The sequence below is a fragment of the Gopherus flavomarginatus genome, chromosome 7 (genome assembly GCF_025201925.1).
Source record: "Gopherus flavomarginatus isolate rGopFla2 chromosome 7, rGopFla2.mat.asm, whole genome shotgun sequence".
Taxonomy (NCBI): Eukaryota; Metazoa; Chordata; order Testudines; family Testudinidae; genus Gopherus; species Gopherus flavomarginatus.
Window position 1 is genome coordinate 87,404,062 of NC_066623.1, and position 23,535 is coordinate 87,427,596.

Consider the following 23,535-nt stretch of genomic DNA (forward strand, 5'->3'; position numbering starts at 1 on the left):
AGATTTTGCACGTGTGGTTACCAGTTTTATGAGAAATGGTAATCTTGACATCAATCAAGTCAATGCCAAAAATCCCATTGACAATGGAGTTGGGATTTCACCCAAACTCTTTTCAGTATAAATTATAGGTATATTTTGCATGTTAAGACTAACTTCAAGTGTAAAATTCTTGCAAGTAGATTGCTTTATTTATAAGTGTGTTCAATACAAATCTTCTTTTCATGTCATTGAAGAAGATCTGTATCAATGACACAAAAAGAAGAATTAGACTAGCCACTATTGCATTCCTAAAACTCTGTAAGATCTGGAAGGCTAAAGACATTTCAATAAAAAATTAAAATCAGTGTATGAGAGACAACTGTGCTGATATTGCAGTATGGGTCAGAATGTTGATGTATGAGGAAAGCTGATGAACATAAGAGAGTGACTGTAGAAATGAACTAGCAGAGAGGAATACTGAGAGATTCAAGACTGCAGAAAATAAAAAATTACATGCTAAGAACATCGCTAGGGCAAGAAATAATGCAGTTATAGAAGAGCCAAGAAATATAACTATAATGGTTTGAACATGTGTCAAGAATGGACCCAGAAAGGATACCAAATGAGGTGATATGTACCAGAGGGCAAGCAACTAGAAGGAGAGGAAAACTGAGGATGTATTGGATAAACACAGTGATGAATGAGGCTGTGAAGCTGATACAAAGTGATGGAAAAACTTCATTCGGCCCCATGGCTGCTGGTGAGCTGATGGATGGGAATCAAAGAGAAGAAGAAACCATACAGATAGGGTGACCAGATGTCCCAATTTTATAGGGACAGTCCTGATATTTGGGGATTTTTCTTATATAGGCTCCTATTACTCCCCACCCTCTGTCCCAATTTTTCACACTTGCTGTCTTGTCACCCTAAATACAGATCTCAAAGTGTGTGTGTGTGACTGTAGCACTGGGAGTTATTTTCAGTATGTGGAATAATGTGAAGATGTGTTTTGATTTTCTTACATTTAAAAAGCTTTCCTTGGCCTCTTCAGTTGCAACAAGATAAAAGTTCTGTCCATATTTGAACTCTGTATCTAAAACTATCAGAAGTTCTTCCCCTGGATATTCCTGCATGAATAAGAACAGAAAGGTTTCATGCATTCAACTTCCAATTACAACTGATAGATTAATCTAAGATCTGTAAAATTGTGAATTAGATATTTAAGTAGTCAATACCAGAAAACACAATCCTGAAGAAAAAACAATTCTTAAATGCAAAGAACTGTAGCTAGCTATTGGAAAGCAGAAAGCAAGTAATGTGCAAAAAAAGCTTGATCCTATGCTCATTTAAGTCAATGGCAAAGTTAACATTAACAATTAACTGATCAGGGTCAGAATTTGTAAAAATTTACAAGTACAGAGGGCTGTTTTGCCCTTATATGTGTGTTTACAATTCTCATTGACTTTAATGAAAATTGCAAGGACATATCCAAAGGCACAACTAGACTTATTTCTATTTTGTAATATACTAATATTTATCCCCTTTTACATTTCTTTTTAAGGCTTATATATGAATATGAAAAATTGTAATGAAAATAGGTTTTCCTAGAGTATTCACAGATGGACAGATGAGGATGGTCCTTACCACTGAAAGTACATGGTATGAGGGTTTTAAGTCTTAAAGTTAGAAAAAAAGGGGTTACGTACTAGGACTATTTTTTTGACTGGGTGGAAATCGGAGACTGCAGCTCTTGTCTTCATGTCCTGAATTATGTCCTCTTTTTTCAGAAGTTTGTAAGGTTTTTCTTCTGTGATATCTTCATTAATTCGACAATTTAAAATTTCCTGTGTCTTTTCAGTGAAAACTAATGGAAAGATCTCTGGGTGGCCTAGAAAAGGTAAGGCAAAGTTGGAGAGTGAACAAAAATAGTGTTTTCCTTGAAAGGTTGACAGTGTAGGAGGTATGTCCTTAACAGTTCTAAATCTTTCTTACTGCTAGTAATATGACACCTTTGAACCACTGTACTTATAGTTTTTGGTGCATTTGGCGGTATAGATTGTAAATTCAATATGGAAAGATAACATGGGGGTCTTCATGTTGTAAAAGTCAGTGCCTAACACATTTTGCATAATCAATATATGTTTAAAATAAACTCTTTCAAGAAAACAGAAGAATGAATTCACAATCATCCTATGCTAAGGCAGAAGTTTTGTGCTAGGAGTTGGCTGTGTGGATGGCAAAGAAACATTTATTTGCTGCTAATCTAGCATTCACAAAATAATGATCAGTTGATTTCTTTAAGGTGGTGGATACTGTGGTAAATCTAAGTTATGTCTATTCTTTGGCTGAAAAGAATCCTTCCTGGAGTGTGGAAATCTGGTATCACTGTGGATAAAATTTACAGTACTCAGACCAAAACATCTGCATCTATAAAACCACAGTAATATATGGAGGGGACCAATGCTGCTTGAGTTTTGTTCAGCGTTGCTCGGTAATATGCTGGGGAAACTTCATTCCACAACCTGTAATTTGGTCATATTCCTAGCTAGTGATGGCCAGTAGGGAAATACTGGTCCTTTGCTAGAGGAGATGGCCAATGCTACCTTGAAGAGAACAGAGGACCAAGTCTCTTAAGGAAGCACGTGTATGTCCTCTGATCAAAATCCAGTCTAGATGCTGATAATCTGTAATTAGTGACTGTATCTAATTGGTAATGTTTGTTTGAGATTATGGAAAAGGTTGCAGCAAGACAACTCATAGTATCTTGATGCCTCTGACTTCCTAAACCCTTGTCATTCTGGGCTTTGACTATTATATTTACATTGGTCAATGGCCTTCAGGCAGTGGATAAGGACAGAGTGTCCATACTGATATTGTCAAATTTGCCATCAGTCTTTGCTACAGTTAATTATGAGGTTTTGTTAACTCACGTGAAGACCAAACTGGGTTTAGACAGAGCTGCCCTGTGCTTGCTTCGTGCACCCAGTGTTAGGCAACTGCTCTTCTGTCTCATGGGTTCTCTCATATGGGGTGGCGCAGCAAGCTTCCTCTCTGTCACCTCATACATCTTGTTCATTGTGCATAAAGCCATTAGGAGGGTTAGTGAAGAGGCATGGACTGAAATGCTTTCAATATACTAATGATTTCCAGCTCTATAGCCCTGATTGAGGAAAGTCCAAGTCTATCCCTATTCAGGACAGCAATTAAGCCCATGCTTAACTTTAAGCACAGGTTTATGTACTGTCCCGAACAGTGATGCTTTTCTAAATCAGGACCCTCATCTCCATTTCATCCTGTCTAGGGTGCAGCTGAGTCTATTGTTCAGTTACCGGGTGAGATTGAAGCATGAATAAGAGCAAACTGATTGAGACTCAAACCAGATAAAACTGAGGTGGCAATGGCTGGCCAAGGGAGACAACCAGAGCGTATGACAAAGATTATATCTGACCCTTTGTTGAGAGTATGTATCCATCATTTGTTACTAAAGTGTGACTCTTGTTAGATTCCTATCTGCTTTTAGATAATCAAAGAACATTGACTAGAACTCTGACTGTGTCTTCAAAGACAGATTTGGCACTATAATCTATGCCTTTGTCATTTTTAGATAGGATGACTGTAGTAAGTTCTACATGGGATGGGGCTACACCTTACATCCATTCAAAAGCTGAAGCTAATGTAGAATATGGTGGACCCATTTGTTAAGTGATGTAGCTCACCATGAGTATGTGACACCAGGGGTGCCCCCAGAAATTGACATGGTATGCAGTGGTAATCCCTGTGGAGCCATCCCCACTGCTGCCACTGGCCCCAGCATCTAGCCCACCAAGTCTGCATCATGCTCAGCCCCTACCTTCCAGCCCGGCCCACCCAGGTGCAGTGTCATTCCCCATCCTTGAGAGGGAGGGGACACAGGCTTCGGGAAGTGGGATAAGGCTGGACAGGCCCCTGAGGGGAGCCCTGGTATAGGAGCTTGCCCCATAGAAGCAGCAAGAAGGAGTAGCACTGGGCGGCCCACTGCCCAGTGTGCTCACTCTGATTTGGTTTCCTGACCCTGTGCACCAGGTTGTGGTGCCAATCACTCAGTTTTGGCCTCATTACTCCATGTGTCATGAGAGAGGGCCAGAGAGGCCAAATCTGCTGCTACTTGCTGTTACCAATGATATGCAAGGGCACTATTGTGTGACACTGGTGCTTCCTGAATTGCATTGTCTGCTTGTTGGCTTTGGATGGAATGTAAATAGTCAGTTATAACCTATAAAGGCTTAATTGGTTTGAGCCTTGCCTATTTGAGAGACTTTTTCCCCTTGCAATACTGCCATAGCTGCAGACTACAAAGGCATTCAAGCTGGAACTCTCCTAGCTTATTAGAATAAGAGCTGTTGAGAGGACATTCTTCGTAGAGGACTAGGGTGACCAGATGTACCAATTTTATAGGGATAGTCCCAATTTTTGGGTCTTTTTCTTATATAGGCTCCTATTACCCCCTATCCCCTGTCCCAATTTTTCTCACTTGCTGTCTGGTCACCCTATAGAGGACCTCTAAGCTTTGATCTGAAATAGTTCACATTTGCTGACCTTGAGGGCAAGCTGCAAAACTCTTCTTTTCAACTGGCTGCTTAGAGAATGGAGGTTTTTGGGGACCTGAAGGGCCAGGTGGGTTTTGTTATATTCTCAGCTGCTGGGCAGGGGTTTTGTGAGATCTGCTGGTGTTTGAGTTTTTCTATTTCCTATTGTTATAAGGTATATTTTGTCAGGATATCTAGAACCTGAAGCAGGCATCTTTTTGTCTATTTTAAGCTGAAGCAGGTAAATCTAAAATGGAGTATTGATCAGCTTGATAAACATGCTTTGAGAAGTCAATTCAAACTTAATCCTTTTAGAATTGACAAAACAATAAATCCTTTTTAATCTCTATCATCCAGGAAGCTAAATTTCCCCATAGGCCTATCATTTAATAAATTTGATAAATCCCACATTTATCCTTTAAACCCTTTCACTGCAGGTCCTCCACCTCATCTGCTCTGCTGATGTCATCCACTGAAATCAATGGAATACCAAGCCATTCCTAGTATGCTCTGCAATATGAAAGATGTGTTCTACCTGGACTTCCTGGCTATTACACAACATTTTGCAGTATGCATACAATACACACACAATTCCTGTGTCTATTTGCTTCACAAGTGCTAATTAACACTTCGCTGCGTTCCTTTTCTATATTGCTTAGATTTTAAGGACTTATATTTGCATGAGCTTCCAAAAGTCTCTGTTCTCCCTGTCAGGCACCTTATTCCAATGACTCCAGGCCCCCACCTTTGGGATGAGGAGGCCAGGCCATGAATCTTTCTTTGGCCTAGCACAGGGGTCGGCAACCTATGGCATGAGTGCCAAAGACAGCACGCGAGCCAATTTTTAATGTCACACTGCTGCCTGCTGGAGTCCTGGAGTCCCGGCAGGCAGCAGCGTGCCATTAAAAATCCTGCCCTGCCCAGCCTGGCCCAGCCTGCTCTTCTCCCCCCACCCCCTCCCCCTCGCACGGGGGCAAAGGGCAGAAGCTTGGTCCTGCCGGCTCCCCTGCCTCTTCCCACAGTGTGCTGGGTTCCTGCCCCTCCTCCTCCTCTCCATCCCTCCCTGCCAGCCAATCAGCTGATGGCCTTTGCGAGGGAGTGGGTGGGAGAGGAGTGGAGTCAGCATGCGGGAGGCAGAGAAGCAGCAGGGACAGGGCCTTAGGGAAGGGGGGTGGAATAGGGGCATATCCCCTCCAGCCCCCTGCTGTGAGCACCCCACACCCCCAGCACTCTGCCCTGACCCCCTCACACACACACCCAGCCCTCTGCCCTGAGCCCTGACCCCCTCACACACACCCAGCCCTCTGCCCTGACACCCCCCCCACAGCCCTCTGCCCTGAGCCCTGCAGCCCCACACACACCCCATGCCTCTACCCTGAGCCCTGTACCCCCTCACACACAACCAGCCCTCTGCTTGACTCCTTCACCCCCCCTTGACCCCAGCCCTCCCACACCCCATTCACCCCCCACATCCTAACTCTTGCACCCCCCACATCCCGACACCCACCCTGAGCACCAAATCGGAGCTCCTGCACTGCCACCCCCACATTCCCACCTGCACCCCTTGCACCAAATGGGAGCTGCCCAGGTAAGCACTCCACACCCAAACCTCCTGCCCCAACCCTGAGCCCCCTCCCTCATTCTAGCTCCTAGCCAGACCCTACACCCCAACCCCCAGCCTGCTCCTTCACCCCCAGCCCTGTGCTCAGTGCACTCCCACCCTCAGCTCAGTGCAGAGAGAGAGGAAGAGAATGGGCCAGAACCAGGGAGAAGGTAGGTACCCACTGTATGTGGGCAGGGCCGGGATCCCAGACTGGCAGCATGCTGAGTGGGTCTGGCAGCCAGGATCCTGGCTGGCAGGAGCTGGCGTATGGAACCCCTGAGTGGCAGCAGGCTGAGCCACTCAGCCCACTGCTGGTCTGGGGTCCCAGCCACCAGCCCTGCAGAGCCCCCTGCTGGTCTGGGGTTCTGGCTGCCAGACCCTCGCCAGCTGGGGTCCTGGCAGCAGGCCCCGCTCAGCCCGCTGCCGGCCTAGGCGAACAGAACCCCAGACCAGCAGCACGCTGAGCGGGCCAGCAGCATAAGATCAACATTTTAATTTAATTTTAAATGAAGCTTCTTAAACATTTTAAAAAACTTGTTTAGTTTACATATGACAATAGTTTAGTTATATAATATATAGACTTATAGAGAGAGACCTTCTAAAAAACATTAAAATGTATTACTGGCACGCAAAACCTTAAATTAAAGTGAATAAATGAAGACTCGGCACACCACTTCTGAAAGGTTGCCAACCCCTGGCCTAGCATTTTGGCTATAGGAGTCAACTATGAAGAAGCAACTTGAAGTATTTCCTCCTTCTAAAGAATCGAGCATGTTGTTCTGCAGCACTCCCAGCCCTTGGTGCCCCAGAGAGTGAAGGATGTGGTCAGGACAAAGACCTGGATCCCTAGTACACAGCTGCAATGCTCCAGACACAGCCAAGATTTCAATATGTCATGGTTGACAGGCCCAGGAAATTACATTTCCTCTTGCAAAGCAACTCTCTGGGAAAGAAAATTACCACCCATTCAGCATAAGGACTGCAACAGTAAAAACTCCCCAGTTGCTCTTCTGGGGAACTTTCCAACTAACAACATCATAGATAGGCACATGCATGTCATGCTTTCCCTGCCGTCCCCTTGCCAGCTCTGTTCCCGTGAGCCAACTGGAGAAAACTCCAGATCTCTGTAGTGCACCAATAAAATGATTTTCATTCACTTTAATCTCCAGTTGGCTCATGAGAATGGAGTGTATTGCAGAGGGACAGCACAACATGCATGTGTAACAGTCCTCAAGATATGTTGCGTGGGGTGTTGAGGACTGATGTCCAGGGTGCAACTAACTGGACTGGTACCCAGGGGAAAATCAATGTAACTTTCCTATCCCTACCCATATTATTTTTGGAAACCCCTTATTGTGAAATTATGAGAAAGCAGAAGATCCCCCCATCTAACAGAAAAGTGAAAGGAAACCCAAGCAATTAGTCATGTAATTCTCTTTGTATCAAAAGGTCCTAACTGAGAAAAATGGTGATTTTCAAATAGCTCATATAATAAAACAGCTGTACTGCACTCCAATGGTAGCAGATGATTAAAAAAAAATGCTTGAACCAGCTGCATAGTATCTTTTCCTTCAGGTTAACATAAAAACATTTTCTTAGCCTGATTCAGTTTCAGTGTCACATGGAGCATAATGAATGTCCATTTAAAATTAATGAAAACTACTCTAGGCAGAACACTGGGGAATATACTGTGGCAACTGTCCTGCATCAGCAGACCAGGCTAGATGACCTAAAATGACTTTTTGACCACTTATTTCTATGAGACTAAATTAAAAGCAATAACCAGAATAATAAGTTTTATCATAATATCTATTTGCTGAAGGATTCCAGTACAAATCATAATACAAAACTAAGAGCTGATCTTGAAATTCTTCCTCATATCAGTAATTCTGCCAGACGATGCTTTCCTGAGCAAAAGTTTTTAGCATCAAGTCAAAAATTTTCGATTAAAAGCTTTTCTGACTAGCGTCTTCCTATATGACTGTAATATATACTGTATATATGTATTTCCTATACACTGAAATATAAAAAATGAAATAATGTATCACAGACACACAAAATGAGTCATGGCCATAAACAAGTACTATCAGCATGACTTTAGGATGGTGACATTACTCATGAGTAGTAAAGGTACAAACAAATTTTGCAGGTCAACCCCAGTGAGTGCAAATGAAACCCTTCTATTACCACACACCACAAATGTTGTACCATTTGTTTGGAATCACCTTGTATTTTTAGTGGTGGACTTTTAGAAGAGTCTTAGTTTTGGGGACATTGGTTCCTGTTTGTTTATTATACTATTACAAAGTTTGTGCCCTGTGCCCACAGTTCACACTTCAACCTGCTACCACTATCCTCAGGGGCCAAAAATCCCTAAAGAGCAAAGGGAATTTTGCTAGTTTAGGATCTTTTGCATTTCCAAATACTATAATTCTGTATAAACTAACAGTCATAGGCCTGGTCTACACTACGCGTTGAAACCGATTTTAGCAGCGTTAAACCGATTTCACGCTGTACCCGTCCACACTAAGAGGCCCTTTATATCGATTAAAGGGCTCTTTCAATCGATTTCTGTACTCCTCCCCAACGAGAGGAGTAGTGCTAAAATCGGTATTACCATATCGGATTAGGGTTAGTGTGGCCGCAAATCGACGGTATTGGCCTCCGGGCGGTATCCCAAGTGCACCACTGTGACCGCTCTGGACAGCAATCTCAACTCTGATGCAGGAAAATCCCTGCGAAATTTTGATTTTCATTTCCTGTTTGCCCAGCGTGGAGCTCTGATCAGCACGGGTGGCAATGCAGTCCCAAATCCAAAAAGAGCTCCAGCATGGACCGTACGGGAGATACTGGATCTGATCGCTGTATGGGGAAACAAATCTGTTCTATCAGAGCTCCGTTACAGAAGACGAAATGCCAAAGCTTTTGGAAAAAAAAATCTACAGGCTACACAGTGCTGTGTGACAAGCGTAACGGGAAGCCAGAGACTCAAATGGACGCTCATGGAGGGAGGGAGGGGGTACTGAGGACTCCAGCTATCCCACAGTCCACAGCAGTCTCCGAAAAGTATTTGCATTCTTGGCTGAACTCCCAATGCCTATAGGTTAAAACACATTGTCCAGCGTGGTTCAGGGTATAGCTCATCAATTTACTCCCTCCCCCCGCCACGTGAAAGAAAAGGGAAAGAAATTGTTTCTTGACTTTTTTCAATGTCACCCTATGTCTACTGAATGCTGGTGGTAGACGCGATGCTGCAGCAGTGAAGAGCAGTATCCACTCTTCTCCCCTCCCCGGTGGCAGATGGTACAATATGACTGCTATCCGTCATCACCATCAGCCCATGCTTGATAATGGCTGAATACCCCTGGCTGGCCTCAGGGGCACCTGGGTAAAAATAGGAATGATTCCTGGTCATTCCCAGTAGATGGGACAGAACGGCTGGTAACCATCCTCATCATAGCAACTGGGGGCTGAGCTCCATCATCCCCCTCCCTTTCCTGTGTAAAGAAAAGATTCTGTACTGCCTGGACTATCATAGCAGCGGCATGCTGGGCTCCTCTCCCCCGCACCGCTTAATGTCCTGCCTGGACTGTCATAGCACGGGGAGGCTGCCTCCCCCTCATTTTATCTCACTAACAAGTCACTGTTTGTTATTCCTGCATTCTTTATAACTTCATGACACAAATGGGGGGACACTGCCACGGTAGCCCAGGAAGGTTGGGGGAGGAGGGAAGTAACGGATGGGGTTGTTGCAGGGGCACCCCCCGTGAATGGCATGTAGCTCATCATTTCTGCGGGATCTGAAACAGAGCAGCTGTGCTCTCTGATACACTGCTTCTCTAGTACACTTGCCCCATATTCTAGGCAGGACTGACTCTATTTTTAGAAACCATAAAGGAGGGATTGACTCGGGGAGTCATTCCCAGTTTTGCTTTTGCGCCCCCAGCCAATCTCAGCCAGGGGCACCCATGATAGCAGCAGACAGCACAGAAGGACAGATAACCGTCATCTCATTGCCAAATTACACTAGCAGCAGACGGTACAGAATGACTGGTAACCATCTCTGCTATCATGCAAAAGCAAATGAATGCTGCTGTGTAGCGCTGGAGTATCGTCTCTGTCCACGGCATCCAGTACACATACGGTGACTGTAAAAAAAAAAAAAAAAAAAAAAAAAAAAAGCTCAACGGGCTCCATGGTTGCCGTGCTATGGCGTCTGCCAGGGCAATCCAGGGAAAAAGGGCGCAAAATGATTGTCTGCCGTTGCTTTCCCGGAGGAAGAAATGACTGACGACATTTACCCAGAACCACCTGTGACAATGATTTTTGCCCCATCAGCCCCTGGGCTCTCAACCCAGAATTCTAAGGGGCGGGGGAGACTGCGGGAACTATGGGATAGCTACCCACAGTGCAATGCTCCAGAAATTGACGCTAGCCTCAGACCATGGACGCACACCGCCGAATTAATGTGCTTAGTGTGGCCGCGTGCACTCGACTTTACACAATCTGTTTTATAAAACCGGTTTATGTAAAATCGGAATTATCCCGTAGTGTAGAAGTACCCATAGAGATATCAATTTTTCTTCTATTGTTCGCCACTAGGTGGAGCCACAATTCTTAGTTGTTTCTCTTGATGACTTTCCAGGAACATCATAAACATAACATCTGAAAAACTAGACATATTCTGTCTTTATTAAAAGCAGACATAACTTACCCCAGCTTAGGTGAAACTTCTAAAACCATGTAATTTTACCTCCATCCATCAGCACGTAGTACTGAATAATATGCTACTCGTGGGAAAGAAGTGATTCATGCCTTTTTAATAAAATCCTCTGGTGAGGAGTATATTCTAATTTGCCACAAGATGTCTCAGGTGTGCAACTGCTTTTAGCAATGAAAGCTGCACCAGTAAATGCCAATACATCCAACTGAGAATGTAACCTATTGAGCCTGACCAGGTAGTCTTTTCTCAGGCAAATTTTCAATTGAGGTCAAAAACTGCAAAATCTGTCCAAAAGAATGCATAACAAGAGGGCTCTACAGAAGTGTGAAAAATCCTACAATATTTGAGACAAGTGAACATATCTAGACTTAACTTATTAAAAACAAAAATTGCTCTTACTCAATATCCAAGCATAAAAATATCCACTAAGGAAAAAGTGGTTGAGGTAGCAATTGGCATTTCTGTACCTAATTCTGCAAGCCACTCCCTTGCTGAAACAGGCTCCTACTTGTGGTGCAGGTAATGGTAGACCCCAGTGAAATGGACTGTAAATCTGTTTCCAACCAGATTTAAGAATGGTTTAACGATGATTAAAGGAAATCTAAATATTTTGTTTAAACATGAAAGTTTTTCTTTTGACAGCAGGTAATTTACAATAATATCATCTGGTAAATACACTTCATCTCCCCTTGACAACCACTGCTCTCTTCAGCACAAGCTGTCATCTCCTCTTTTCAACTCCTGATAACACAGGCTCCTAGGCTGGGAAAGCTATTCCTATCCAACACTCCACACCACGCTGCCTGCTGATCAGACAGTTGTACTTTACTAGTTAGTTCAGGCAGATGTACTCTTTCATCGTTTCTAATTCTTTCTCATCTATTTTCTTCATCTTTCCTTATTCTTCTACATTATTAATCTCAGTGATTATGGGTGCTGTAAAATATTCTAAAATTGTTACTGTAAATCCTGATCAATAATGGAACTTACCTATGCTAGCCATAGATATGTCCTCTTCCTCATCTTTTTTACCTGAAATATGATAACATGATGTTAAGGTGGCATTTAAAAAATTCTAATACATTAGTTATCCTTGTACAATCTTTAATTTCATAACATACACAAGTGGTAACATATTCTTTATAATGTATAAAATCTAACATGTGAAGAGGCAGCACAATACACTTTCTATTCAATGTAGATTTTACGAAAGAAACTACCAAATCCCATTCGAATGCGTGTCTGAATGTGTTTTAAGGAGGCATTGGTATTTCTTTGAATTTTGAGAGAAACGTAAAATTCATGTTTATTGTGAACGGGTGCTCAAGACACCAAAGAGGAAATCTCCCACCTTGTGCCACAAATGCAGTCACAGCACTCTACCTGATAGCATCCCCTGGGTAACTTGCCACCCAGACATGGTCATGACTGAATGGGATGGTAAATGACCGAGTCCCCCTAAACCATTTGATCAGTTAGAGCTGGCTGGTATTCAGAGGAGCCGATGTTGCATCTTTCTAAAGAGTGGTGGAGTGGGTACGGAGCTGCAGGAGTCATTGTGCATCCCTGAGCTTATGTGATGGTTACAAACCCTACAAATGGGTCAGGACAAGAAGGGATTCATGGTCTGGCATTGTCTGCTCTGCTGCGTAGCACTCATTAGACATAATGATTGGGAAGGTGTGCACACCCTGCACTAGGCAAGAAAGGATTAACCCCACATTATGGGCAGCCAACGTCCTGCCCCCCAGACCAGGATGGGCATGCTCCAACTGCTGCCTCAGTATAAAAGGAAGCAGCCCAGCTCATTCTAGGCTGACCGCCGAGGAGAGAGGATGCTTGGTGGAGGCTCCTGCGCAAGAGCCACTTCAGCACTTGACTGTGGGAGCCAGAGATCCCAAGGACCAGACCAGAGACCTGCAGACACAGCTATGTTGACAGAAGAGTGCTGCTGCTGGCATAGCTAATGTCGTTTGGGGAGCGGTGTTCCTACTCCAGTTGGAAAATCCCTTTCTGTTGGTGTGTGCTGTGTCTACACTGGGGGCTAGGCCAGCATGTGCTGATGTAGCTGTGCTGGCATAGACTCTGAGGTACAGACATAGCCCCAGGCAGATGGCCAGAAGAAGGACTGGGGAATAGCTTTGTTTAGTGTTACTCTGTGAGTTTTGTGTTTTGAATAACAAGTGAAGCCCTGAGAAAAAGGCCCTGATCTGGACTCTGGGTGTGGTTTCAGTCCTTCCTGGGCTGGGGACACAGGCCTCCAGGCTACACTCATGAACTGACCCTGGTCCACACCTAGATTGGAGTGCTGACCTGTTGTTGATAGTACTGCTAATTGTTTTAGTTGAAAAGGTTTTTATTGATACCATTCACTGAGGTGTGTTTCCTTTCTGGTTTCTGCTGTGGTCAGCTGGCCCTCTCCAGACATGACTCCAGCCCAACGCCCCTTAAAGCAGTGCAGCAGCACACGGAGTCCAATTTTGACACTCATCTTGACAGCACATTGTGACCTCTTGGGTGAATTTGCCTAGACCACTGCAGAAACTCTTTCCTTACAATATACAGAAGAGCCTCACTAAGCTGCACTTTGCTAACTCTCTCTCCCCACTTCTCAGCTGAGATATAATACCAGAGCACTCCAGTAAAGTTACATATTATTACAGTGAGAATTCATATCATTTAAAAAAAAAGAGAGTACATTGGTGGTGGTCACTATTAAATATTAAACACTGAACATTTTCTGCACAGTGGCACCTGAGATAGCGCAATATTTTCCTGTACTTAAACCTCTGTCCTCATTGTAAAGCAATAATAATAAATCATACTTAGCTGTCATAAGCTTTTCATTGGTCGATCTCAAAATGCATTACAAGGAGATAAGCATCATTACCTCCACATTATAGTTTGGGAAACTGAGTCACAGAGCAGTAATGTTACATGCCTAAGGTCACCCATCAGCCCAGTGGCAGAGCTGGGAATAGAAAAAAGGTTTCCTAAGTCCCAGTCCAGTGCTCTATCCACTAGGCCACATAGTAAATCTAAACTGTGTTTCTCTTAATGAATATAGTCAATTGTGTGATGTAATGTCCATGGTGCTTGTGTTTTGGTCACTTACTTGCTAATTCACAAAATTGTAATAATTCATAACAGGTCTCCCAGTCATTGGTGCAAATGAGTGAGTTTTAATGTACTTAGTATATTTGTAACATTTTAACCCAAGCAATGTAAGTAGCTGCCATGTAAATCTAGGCAACATCTTTCTTTACCCCTGTAGTATCATACATACCAAGCTGTTTTCGCTTGCCTTTGGCTGATCCTTTAGCTTTGGTTTCTCCTTTAATTTTAAGTTTCTTTACTGAGCCTTTGGCACTTAGTGCAGAGGTCTTGCTGGATTTTGGACTTTCTAACATTTTTCAGATTTCTGTCTGGAAAGATATTATATATAGCATTAATATATTGTAATCAACGGGTCAAGTTTGCCGCTGGCCAAAATGAGAAGTTTGGCCAAGGCTTACATTTATACAGATTATCATTAAAGTATTTTTCATCCATGTCTAAAGGAACTGTCTAAATGTTTATGCCCCAAACTTACTGTACTTTTCACATGGCATCTTAAGCTGTTGCTTCTGTTTTAGGGCATGTCTACATAGCACAGCAGTGTGCGCTAGAGGTGTGTGATATTTTAAAGCACGCCAGTACGCTGCGCACTATCTGGCAGTAAAAATTCAATAGTGTGTTAATGTAGGGCGGTCACTAGGGAACTTTTAATGTGTAACAGCAGTGTCGATATGGGCCAGTTGGCGTGCAATGCAGTACAGTTTAGAAATTACATCCTCTTGCGCACACTGCTGTGCCATGTAGACAAGCCCCTCTGAAAACTATTTATAATATTGATGGTTCCAGGTCTGAATAATTAAAAAGGTAAATAACATAGTGAGAGTAGGTTTCACGCACAAACAAAGCTACAGTCTCCATGGAACATGTGGAGTACCACAGATGTAATTATTTGTCCCAGTGTTTTTAAACATAGGCAGAAGCATAGCTGCACACAGCATTTTTGTCAGAAGTAATGTACAGAGTATTACCAAAGAGATATTTATCTGTATTTTTATTCGAGCTAGAATTTGTTGGCGCTACTGTCTCAACACAGCTCGAAATGAATAAAACTGTGCTACCTATAGTTTTCAGTGTCTCACTCCTTCCTCTCACCTAAACTTCTTGAAGACAGGTAACTCCCATCTTTGGAGGATTCCAGTTCCACAGGAGCAAATTCCAGTACAGTGAAGATAATATCAGAGAAGACACAATGACCAGTTAAATGATATGCCATTCCCTGACCTCAGTTTTCTTTATCACAGGGGAAAATTAGGGATTTGTGGGTAGTTCAGTCAAGACTCACTGACTCAAGCAAACCATGCTGGTTTTGCTGTTCATCATTTTTTTCCTCATTGTCAATTAACAGTCCATAGCATTTCAATTGCTGGACATTGCCAGCACTGTTTTCCTTCAGCCTAACCTGGGACCTCAACCTAAAATATCCACAAATCACACATGAGGCTGAATGTGTGAAAAAGACGTAGGCCCAGATTCTGTTCTCATTCCCACCATTGTAAATCCAGAATAACTGGCCACTTGTCTCAATTGACTTTTTAGTTTGACACCATTAAGGGCAAACTTGAACAATGGTACAATTAGTTACAACATACAGTCACACACGTTTCTTCTTTGACTTCATTATTCTCTGTACACATATGGAGGCTCAACTAGTGGCTGTCTGGCTTATTTCATTCTCCTTCTTCCCTCCCACTTCTCCCTAACAAAGGATAGGGGAGAAGGTTTAGGAAAGAGAAGTATAGAGGCTGTTTTTTCTGCTTCAGAGTGGTCACCATAGTCATAATACCTACAAGAATCACAAGAAAACAGCTTTCTGCTTCTGCCTTCTTTTCCTCTGAAATAGTCCAACAGAGCTTTTTATGTGTATAATGAAAATTATTATAATATTAAAAAACAATTAGAAAAGCAGAGATCACAGGTTGTAAGAAGGGTCTATTCTGCTTGACATAAATATAGAATCCTGCCAGCAGTATGGGCCAGGGAAGACAAGACAAAACAAAACAAAAAAAACATGAAACACAGTTGCAGCACCATCATGTGGAAAACATACACGTAGCATCCAATTAACTAGCAGTTTTTACAACCAGATTGGTCCAGGCTTTCTTAGGTCAGATATTATTAGTGAACAACCAGAAGATATAAGCATAAGTAAAGAAGGCTGGAGTGGCAGTTGCATTGTGCCACAGGTCTCTATAACATGGGCATATAAATTTAAAACTAGTTTTTAGAACTGTAAGCTAATTGGGGCAAGGACCACATTGTCATAAGTGGTTGCATAGCACCTAGTACATTTTGGGTGCTACCACAATATTAATAGTAATAAAAGAAAGGCCCCTGCACTCATATCATGGGGCAGAGGGAGGGCCATGATACAACACTGATGAGCCCTAAAGGGAGCTCCCTCCAGTGTTCTTTGGACAGACAGCATATTCACCAAAAAGGACCTGAGACTGAACGTAGGTGAGATTTAAATAAAATAAAACAATATCAGAGACTCCCCAGGGGAAAAACTTAAAGAAGGTATTTTGAGAAGCCTAAAATGGTTTGTATTAGGACTGTCAAGCGATTAAAAAATTAATCATGATTAATTGCACTGTTAATAGAATACCATTTATTTAAATATTTGTGGATATTTCCCACATTTTCAAATATATTGATTTCAATTATAATGCAGACAAAGTGTACAGTGCTCACTTTATATTTATTTTTATTACAAATATTTGTACTGTAAAAAACAAGAGACAGGTTTTTTTCAATTCACCTAATACAAGTACTGTAGTGCAATCTCTTTATCATGAAAGTTGAACTTACAAATGTAGAATTTATATACGAAAAATAACTGCATTCAAAAATAAAACAATGTAAAACTTTAGAGCCTACAAGTCCACTCAGTCCTGTTTCTTGTTCAGCCCATTGCTCAGACAAACAAATTTGTTTATGTTTGCAGGAGATAACACTGCCCGCTTCTTGTTCACAATGTCACATGAAAGTGAGAACAGGTGTTTGCATGGTATTGTTGTAGCCAGCATCGTAAGATATTTACATGCCAGATGCGCTAAAGATTCATGTATCAGAGGGGTAGCCGTGTTAGTCTGGATCCATAAAAGCAGCGAAGAGTTCGGTGGCACCTTACAGACTAACAAATGTATTAGAGAATGAGCTTTCGTGGGTGAATACCCACTTAGTCGGATGCATGCTGTGACGTTATTGATATAAACTGGGACCATATAGAACATGGGTTGCAACCAAGGTCCTGTAGTGGCACCAGATCTTATATAAAGGGGGTCATACAAGGTGTCTAAGACCAGGTTACGGGTTACTGGTTATGATTATGCTGTCTGTATGTCTGTATCATGTTGTAGTTGAAGTTATGCATATTGGCTGTATACTGTCTATATTTCAAACTTGTGCTGTGTTACTGGGAAAGATCCCAGACAAGTGGGTGTTAGCTCTGCTTAGCCTGCTTGATGGCCCATTAAGGACCATCAGCTACACAGCTGACCCATTGAGAGGAGGCAGATACACCTTTTGACTCAGCAGGGTGTGCAGGGACTGGCCCATGTGACTGCAAACTCCACTTTGCTGTAATTTTCCACAGTAAGAACAAAGAAGTGTTCTTACACCTGGAAGTGCCTATATAAGGCTGATGCCTCATCTCCATCTTGTCTTCAGTCCTGCTTCCTACCTCTGGAGGGACTTTGCTACAAGCTGAAGCTCTACACAAGGGACTGATGACCCATCCCAGCAGGGGATGTACTCCAGAGACTTGATTTAAACCTGCAGTTTATTCCATCACTGCTACAAGCTTGAACTAAGAACTTTGCCATCACTGTATGTAATTGATTCCATTTAACCAATTCTAGCTCTCATTTCTACCTTTTTCCCTTTATGAATAAACCTTTAGATTTTAGATTCTAAAGGATTGGCAACAGCGTGATTTGTGGGTAAGATCTGATGTGTATATTGACCTGGGTCTGGGGCTTGGTCCTTTGGGATCGAGAGAACCTTTTTCTTTTACTGGGGCATTGGTTTTCATAACCATTCATCCCCAGGACGGGTGGCACTGGTGGTGAAACTGGGAGACCGGAGTGTCTAAGGAAATTGCTTGTGTGACTTGTGGTTAGCCAGTGAGATGAAACCGAAGTCATTTTTGTCTGGCTAGTTTGGTTTGCCTTAGAGGTGGAAAAACCCCAGCCTTGGGCTGTGACTGCCCTGTTTAAGCAATTGGTCCTGAATTGGCATTCTCAATTGGGTCCCACCAGAACCACATAGTCACACATGCAGTGCCACTACATGCATCCAACAAAGTGGGTATTCACCCACAAAAGCTCATGCTCCAGCCAACATTCCAGAGGATGTGTGTCCATGCTGATGACGGGTTCTGCTCGATAACAATCCAAAGCAGTGCAGACCAACGCATTCTCATTTTCATCATTTGAGTCAAATGCCACCAGCAGAACATTGATTTTCTGTTTTGGTGGTTCGGGTTCTGTAGTTCCTGCATTGGAGTGTTGTTCTTTTAAAACTTCTGAAGGCATGCTCCACACCTCATCCCTCTTAGATTTTGGAGGGCATTTCAGATTCTTAAACCTTGGGTCAAGTGTTGTAGCTATCTTTAGAAATCTCACATTGGTACCTTCTTTGCGTTTGTCAAATCTGCAGTGAAAGAGTTCTTAAAATGAACATGTGCTGAGTCATCATCTGAGAGTTCTATAACATGAAATATATGGCAGAATGCGGGTAAAATAGAGCCGGAGACATACAATTCTCCCCCAAGAAGTTCAATCACAAATTTAATTAACACATTATATTTTTAACGAGCATCATCAGCATGGAAGCATGTCCTCTGGAATGGTGGCTGACACATGAAGGGGTATACAAATGTTTAGCATCTCTGGCATGTAAATACCTTGCCATGCCAGATACAAAAGTCCCATGTGAATGCCTGTTCTCACTTTCTGTTGACATTGTAACAGGGCCACCCAGAGAGGGGGGCAAGTGGGGCAATTTGCCCCAGGCCTCAGGCCCCGCAGGGGCCCTCATGAGAATATAGTATTCTACAGTATTGCAACTTTTTTTAATGGAAGGGGGCCCTGAAATTGCTTTGCCCTGGGCCCCCTGAATCATCTGGGTAGCCCTGCATTGCAAATAAGAAGTGGGCAGCATTAGCTCCCATAAATGTAAACAAACGTATTTGTCTTAGCGATTGGCTGAACGATAAGTAGGAGTGAGTGGACTTGTAGGCTCTGAAGTTTTGCATTGTTTTGTTTCTGAGTGCAGATATGTAGCAAAAAAAAATCTAAGTGTGTAAGTTGCACTTTCATGATAGAGATTGCACTACAGTACTTGTATGAGGTGAACTGAAAAACACTGTTTTATCATTTTTACAGTGCAAATATTTGTAATAAAAATATAAAATGAGCAGTGTACACTTTGTATTTTGTGTTGTAATTGAAATTAATATATTTGAAAATGTGGAAAAACATTCAAAAATGTTTAATAAATGTCGATTGGTATTCTGTTTAACAGTGCGATTAAAACTACGATTAATCATGATTAATTTTTTAAATTGTAATTAATATTTTTAATTGCGTGAATTAACTGTGATTAATCAACAGCCCTAGTTCGTACGTTAAAAGAAATAAGTCTAGATGTGTTTGTATCTTAAACTAAAAGTTAGGATGATCCTTTAACTATTTTCCTCCCCACATTGAGAAACTTAGTGCTTCTCTTTTTTATGCCAACTACTCTTAAATCATTCTAGAATGAATAAGAAATCTAATATCATATTCTGCTCTACACAGACAGAACATGTAAAAATTTAATTTGGAGGCAGCTGCTAGCGAAGGGAAGAAGAACTGGTCATCTATTATTCTAGATTTGGGGCTTAATCCAGCTGCCAATGAAATCCATATATATTTTGTCATTGACTTCAATGGGAGTCAGGTCAGGCTTAACTGTAATTCTTTTTTTTTTACAATATTTGGGATCCCGCACCCCCCCCCCCCCGCCGTTTTCTGTTTCACCATGAACAAACTAGAAAACTAATCTAGAAATAATCTATTTTTCCTCTTTTATCAGAGCATGGAAATGACAGGTGATGGGCAACACCTGCATTTAAGAAATTATTAATCATGACTGATTAGTGCAAATATGATCCCCTTGCTTAAATCCATTCATGAGTTGTATAAATATAAACCACTTAGTTTTACCATAAGTCATAACCGCACTTACACAAGATGGGTTAATGTTCCAGAACTCTGAAACCACTGCAGTTCTGGAGCTTCCATTTTATGAGAATTAACAAGGACTTACAATTGAATCACATTCTGAGAAGAAACATTTTTACTAATTTTACATGGAATGACTCTAAAGTGAAGGATTCAAGGTTTTACCATATGTTTACTCAATCTTAACTTGATATCATGAAACTTGTCCATAATAATTTCTACTGAAGATTGCTAATATACAACTAAACTCACTTTCCAACTGCTTTCCTATATATAGAAATATATTTATGTTGTGCATAAAATGTACTCATTGATTCTTACCTATCTATATTCTTGAACCCAGGCTTTGCATTGAGTAATGTGCTTATCTTACAGTTCTGAGACACATTTTAACCTCTGTGTTTTTAAAAATGTGTTGGGACTGTCTAATTAGAATGACTGCATGCTGCTCCAAAATACAAGAAGAAAGGCAATCTATCTTTATGGGCATATTATGCTAAAGATTTGGCTAAAAAGATAGAGAAAATGTTGTCAAAACCTCCAAGCACAGCCCTACAAAAAAACATCCTGCATGGCACACCATAAAGAAAGGCGCAAGATTGACAAATGCAAGTATAAAGATCAATTTTCTTACACACAGAAAGTCCCTACTAATCCATACCATTGTAAATTTAAAACAATTGTTGCCCACTGGCACTGTCTGTGGTCCTGATCCCTCAAAGGGATCTTGTTGCTGCTCTAACTTGAGCCAGAAGCTTAAAGCCCCTGGATGAAAGACAGAATTTTCCAACAGAAACAAACCAGACAGTAATTCTGAAAATTAATTGGAGGGCAAGATGAAACACTGAATATCTAGTACAGTCACATTCCCTTATCTCACCACTTCCTTATTCAACATTGAAATAAATCCAGATTGGAAATTTTGATTTGTTTCTAGTGAGTAATCAAAACCAGAAGTCACATGAATAGAGGAAACACTGAAATATCCAAGATTAATCACATGACTTATTTTAAGAACACAACTTACAAAGCATAATAGTATATAAGACATCCCCGTGTTCCATTCTTTTGCTTGACTTTAAAGCTACTGTGCTGAGAACAAGAGTTCACAAACAAATCTCTTTGACATAAATTTTAAAAATCTCTCCAGTTTAATTCTCCCCCCTTTATCCTCTGTACAACTGAGAGGTCACACAGACAAGTGAGGGGTTGGCAGGAAGATTGTGGGGGTGGGTTGGAATGTGAAATGTAACTGAGTTGAGTGATGGAGATCAAATCTGGAACCCACAGAAGCCACGTAGGGACCAGCTGGGAGACAGATGGACATACATTTATTACCAGGGGCGGTTCCAGGTACCAGCACGCCAAGCGCGTGCCTGGGGCAGCAAGCCACGGGGGGCACTCTGCCGGTCGCCGTGCGGGCAGCAGGCAGGTTGCCTGCGGCGTCATGCCTGCGGAGGGTCCCCTGGCTTCAGCGGACCTCCCGCAGGCTGCTGCCGAATCCATGGGACCGGAGAACTCCCATAGGCAAGCAGCCGAAGGCAGCCTGGCTGCTGTGCTTGGGGCAGCAAAATACCTAGAGCCGCCCCTGTTTGTTACGATATAGTTAGGAAACAAATCTAATTAGCCTTCCTTTATAATCTCAAAAACAATACATCCGTTCTGACTCAAAATTTGTCATTCTCTAGGCACATGTTTGTCTGTAGTTAGGACACTCTTAGGGCTGATCTTATTCCTGCTGAACTCAACAGCAAAACTTCTATAGATTTCACTGGAAACAGAACCAGGCCCCTACCATTTACATCTATGCAAAGTGGATATAAAATTCTACCATTTTGATTTGGCAACATATTACTCAGAGGTATGTGACTGTACAAAGTGTAGTGCAGTGGAGAATCAAGGCCTTAACCTTTATGAGCCCCTATGTGTAGCTGACATGAATCAAAGACTCTAAAATATTGTAACATTCACTTTGGTATTATGCTAGGGTCTCCTGTAAACTATTGGTCCTTAGTGTATAAGCTAAAGCAAACATTTTCAGGACTTGCCTCTACTTTGGACACCTCCATATTTGGTTTCCCAAGTTTAGATACAATAGTGTTTTAGATTAAAAAAGCAAGGCACCCAAACTCAGAGGACACTTTTGAAAATCTAGCCCTCAGTGACTTGCCTCAGCTCATGAAGTTGAGCCAGAGATAGACTAAAAACTAAAAATGAGGTCTCCTGATTCTCATTCCTGAACAGTAGCCACTAGACTAGGCTGTCTCACCTTCTCTGTAGCACAAACCATAATAGGTACTATCAATCTTGACAAGAATCTATTCTGCCAAGTAAAGTACAACTTCCACTATTACTTGAATAACATTTTGTTAGTCACTTTTTATTAAGCACTGACAGCATGGTCAACAATGTACAAAACACACAAAAAGAAATGTCTCCTGCCCAGGGGAGCTTACAATTCAAATAAGAATCCTGCTCTGTGAATTTTTAAGAAGAGGTCAAGAGTTTAATTTTTAATGTCAAGCAGAAATGTTTTGTCCATGTTCGGTTCCTATCCTCAGAGAGAGCGAGCTCTCACTTCTTATACTGCATAAGAGTAGGACTCCATTACATGTATTTCTCTATAAATACCCAAATGCAATATTTTTATAATCATGTTCATTGTTGTGAGTTCAATCCTTGAGGGGGCCATTTAGGGACCTGGGGCAAAAATCTGTCTGGGGATTGGTCCTGCTTTGAGCAGGGAGTTGGACTAGATGACCTCCTGAGGACCCTTCCAACCCTGATATTCTGTGATTCTATGATTCATTAACTAAATACCTGAACACTAAACTTGAAAAATAACAGCAGAATGTACAAAACAAGTATACAAAGAATAGTTATTGAAAAACATAATATAATATAATATACAAAACCCAGTATTAAATAAACCAGACATTTTATCTGCAGGCTGTTTATGTCCACAGATACGTGTAATTTACTATCTAAAATCTTTCAGAAACTATGAGGAGTCAATTTTCAGCACAAGTTGTCAGAACAAGATCATATATTAACTATAATGTCCAAGCAGACATCATCTGACAACTTTGTATTTGATAGTTTACAGATTAATTGGCATCATGGAACCAACGTGCAGTCCCGAGCCTTAGACTCTCAGAAGAAAAATGAAGATCAGAATGTTCTCCAAATTGTTTAATGGACCAAAAAAATTAGAGTTATGAAACAAATCCACAAAGTTGCTGGGTGCCACAGAAAGAGAAAGGTGATTAGTTATGAGCAATGCAAGGGATGCTGTCTAAACTGAGAAGGAAGAATGATTAA

At 41.9% G+C, this 23,535-nt stretch overlaps 1 protein-coding gene across 3 annotated transcripts in view; it reads right to left on the reverse strand.

Annotated features, from left to right (window-relative positions):
• Positions 1-23,535, reverse strand: part of DNAI3 (dynein axonemal intermediate chain 3) — a 53,813-nt gene that overhangs the window by 28,398 nt on the left and 1,880 nt on the right. For 2 of the 3 annotated variants that reach the window (XM_050962122.1, XM_050962123.1), the window contains exons 2-5: positions 14,157-14,295; positions 11,861-11,902; positions 1,686-1,867; positions 1,002-1,106 (exon numbers count right to left, since the gene is read on the reverse strand). In XM_050962122.1, coding sequence (XP_050818079.1) covers positions 1,002-1,106; positions 1,686-1,867; positions 11,861-11,902; positions 14,157-14,280 — 453 coding nt within the window. In that variant the 5' untranslated portion in view covers positions 14,281-14,295. The remainder of the gene's footprint in view (positions 1-1,001; positions 1,107-1,685; positions 1,868-11,860; positions 11,903-14,156; positions 14,296-23,535) is intronic. The other variant, XM_050962121.1, reaches the window with a different exon arrangement.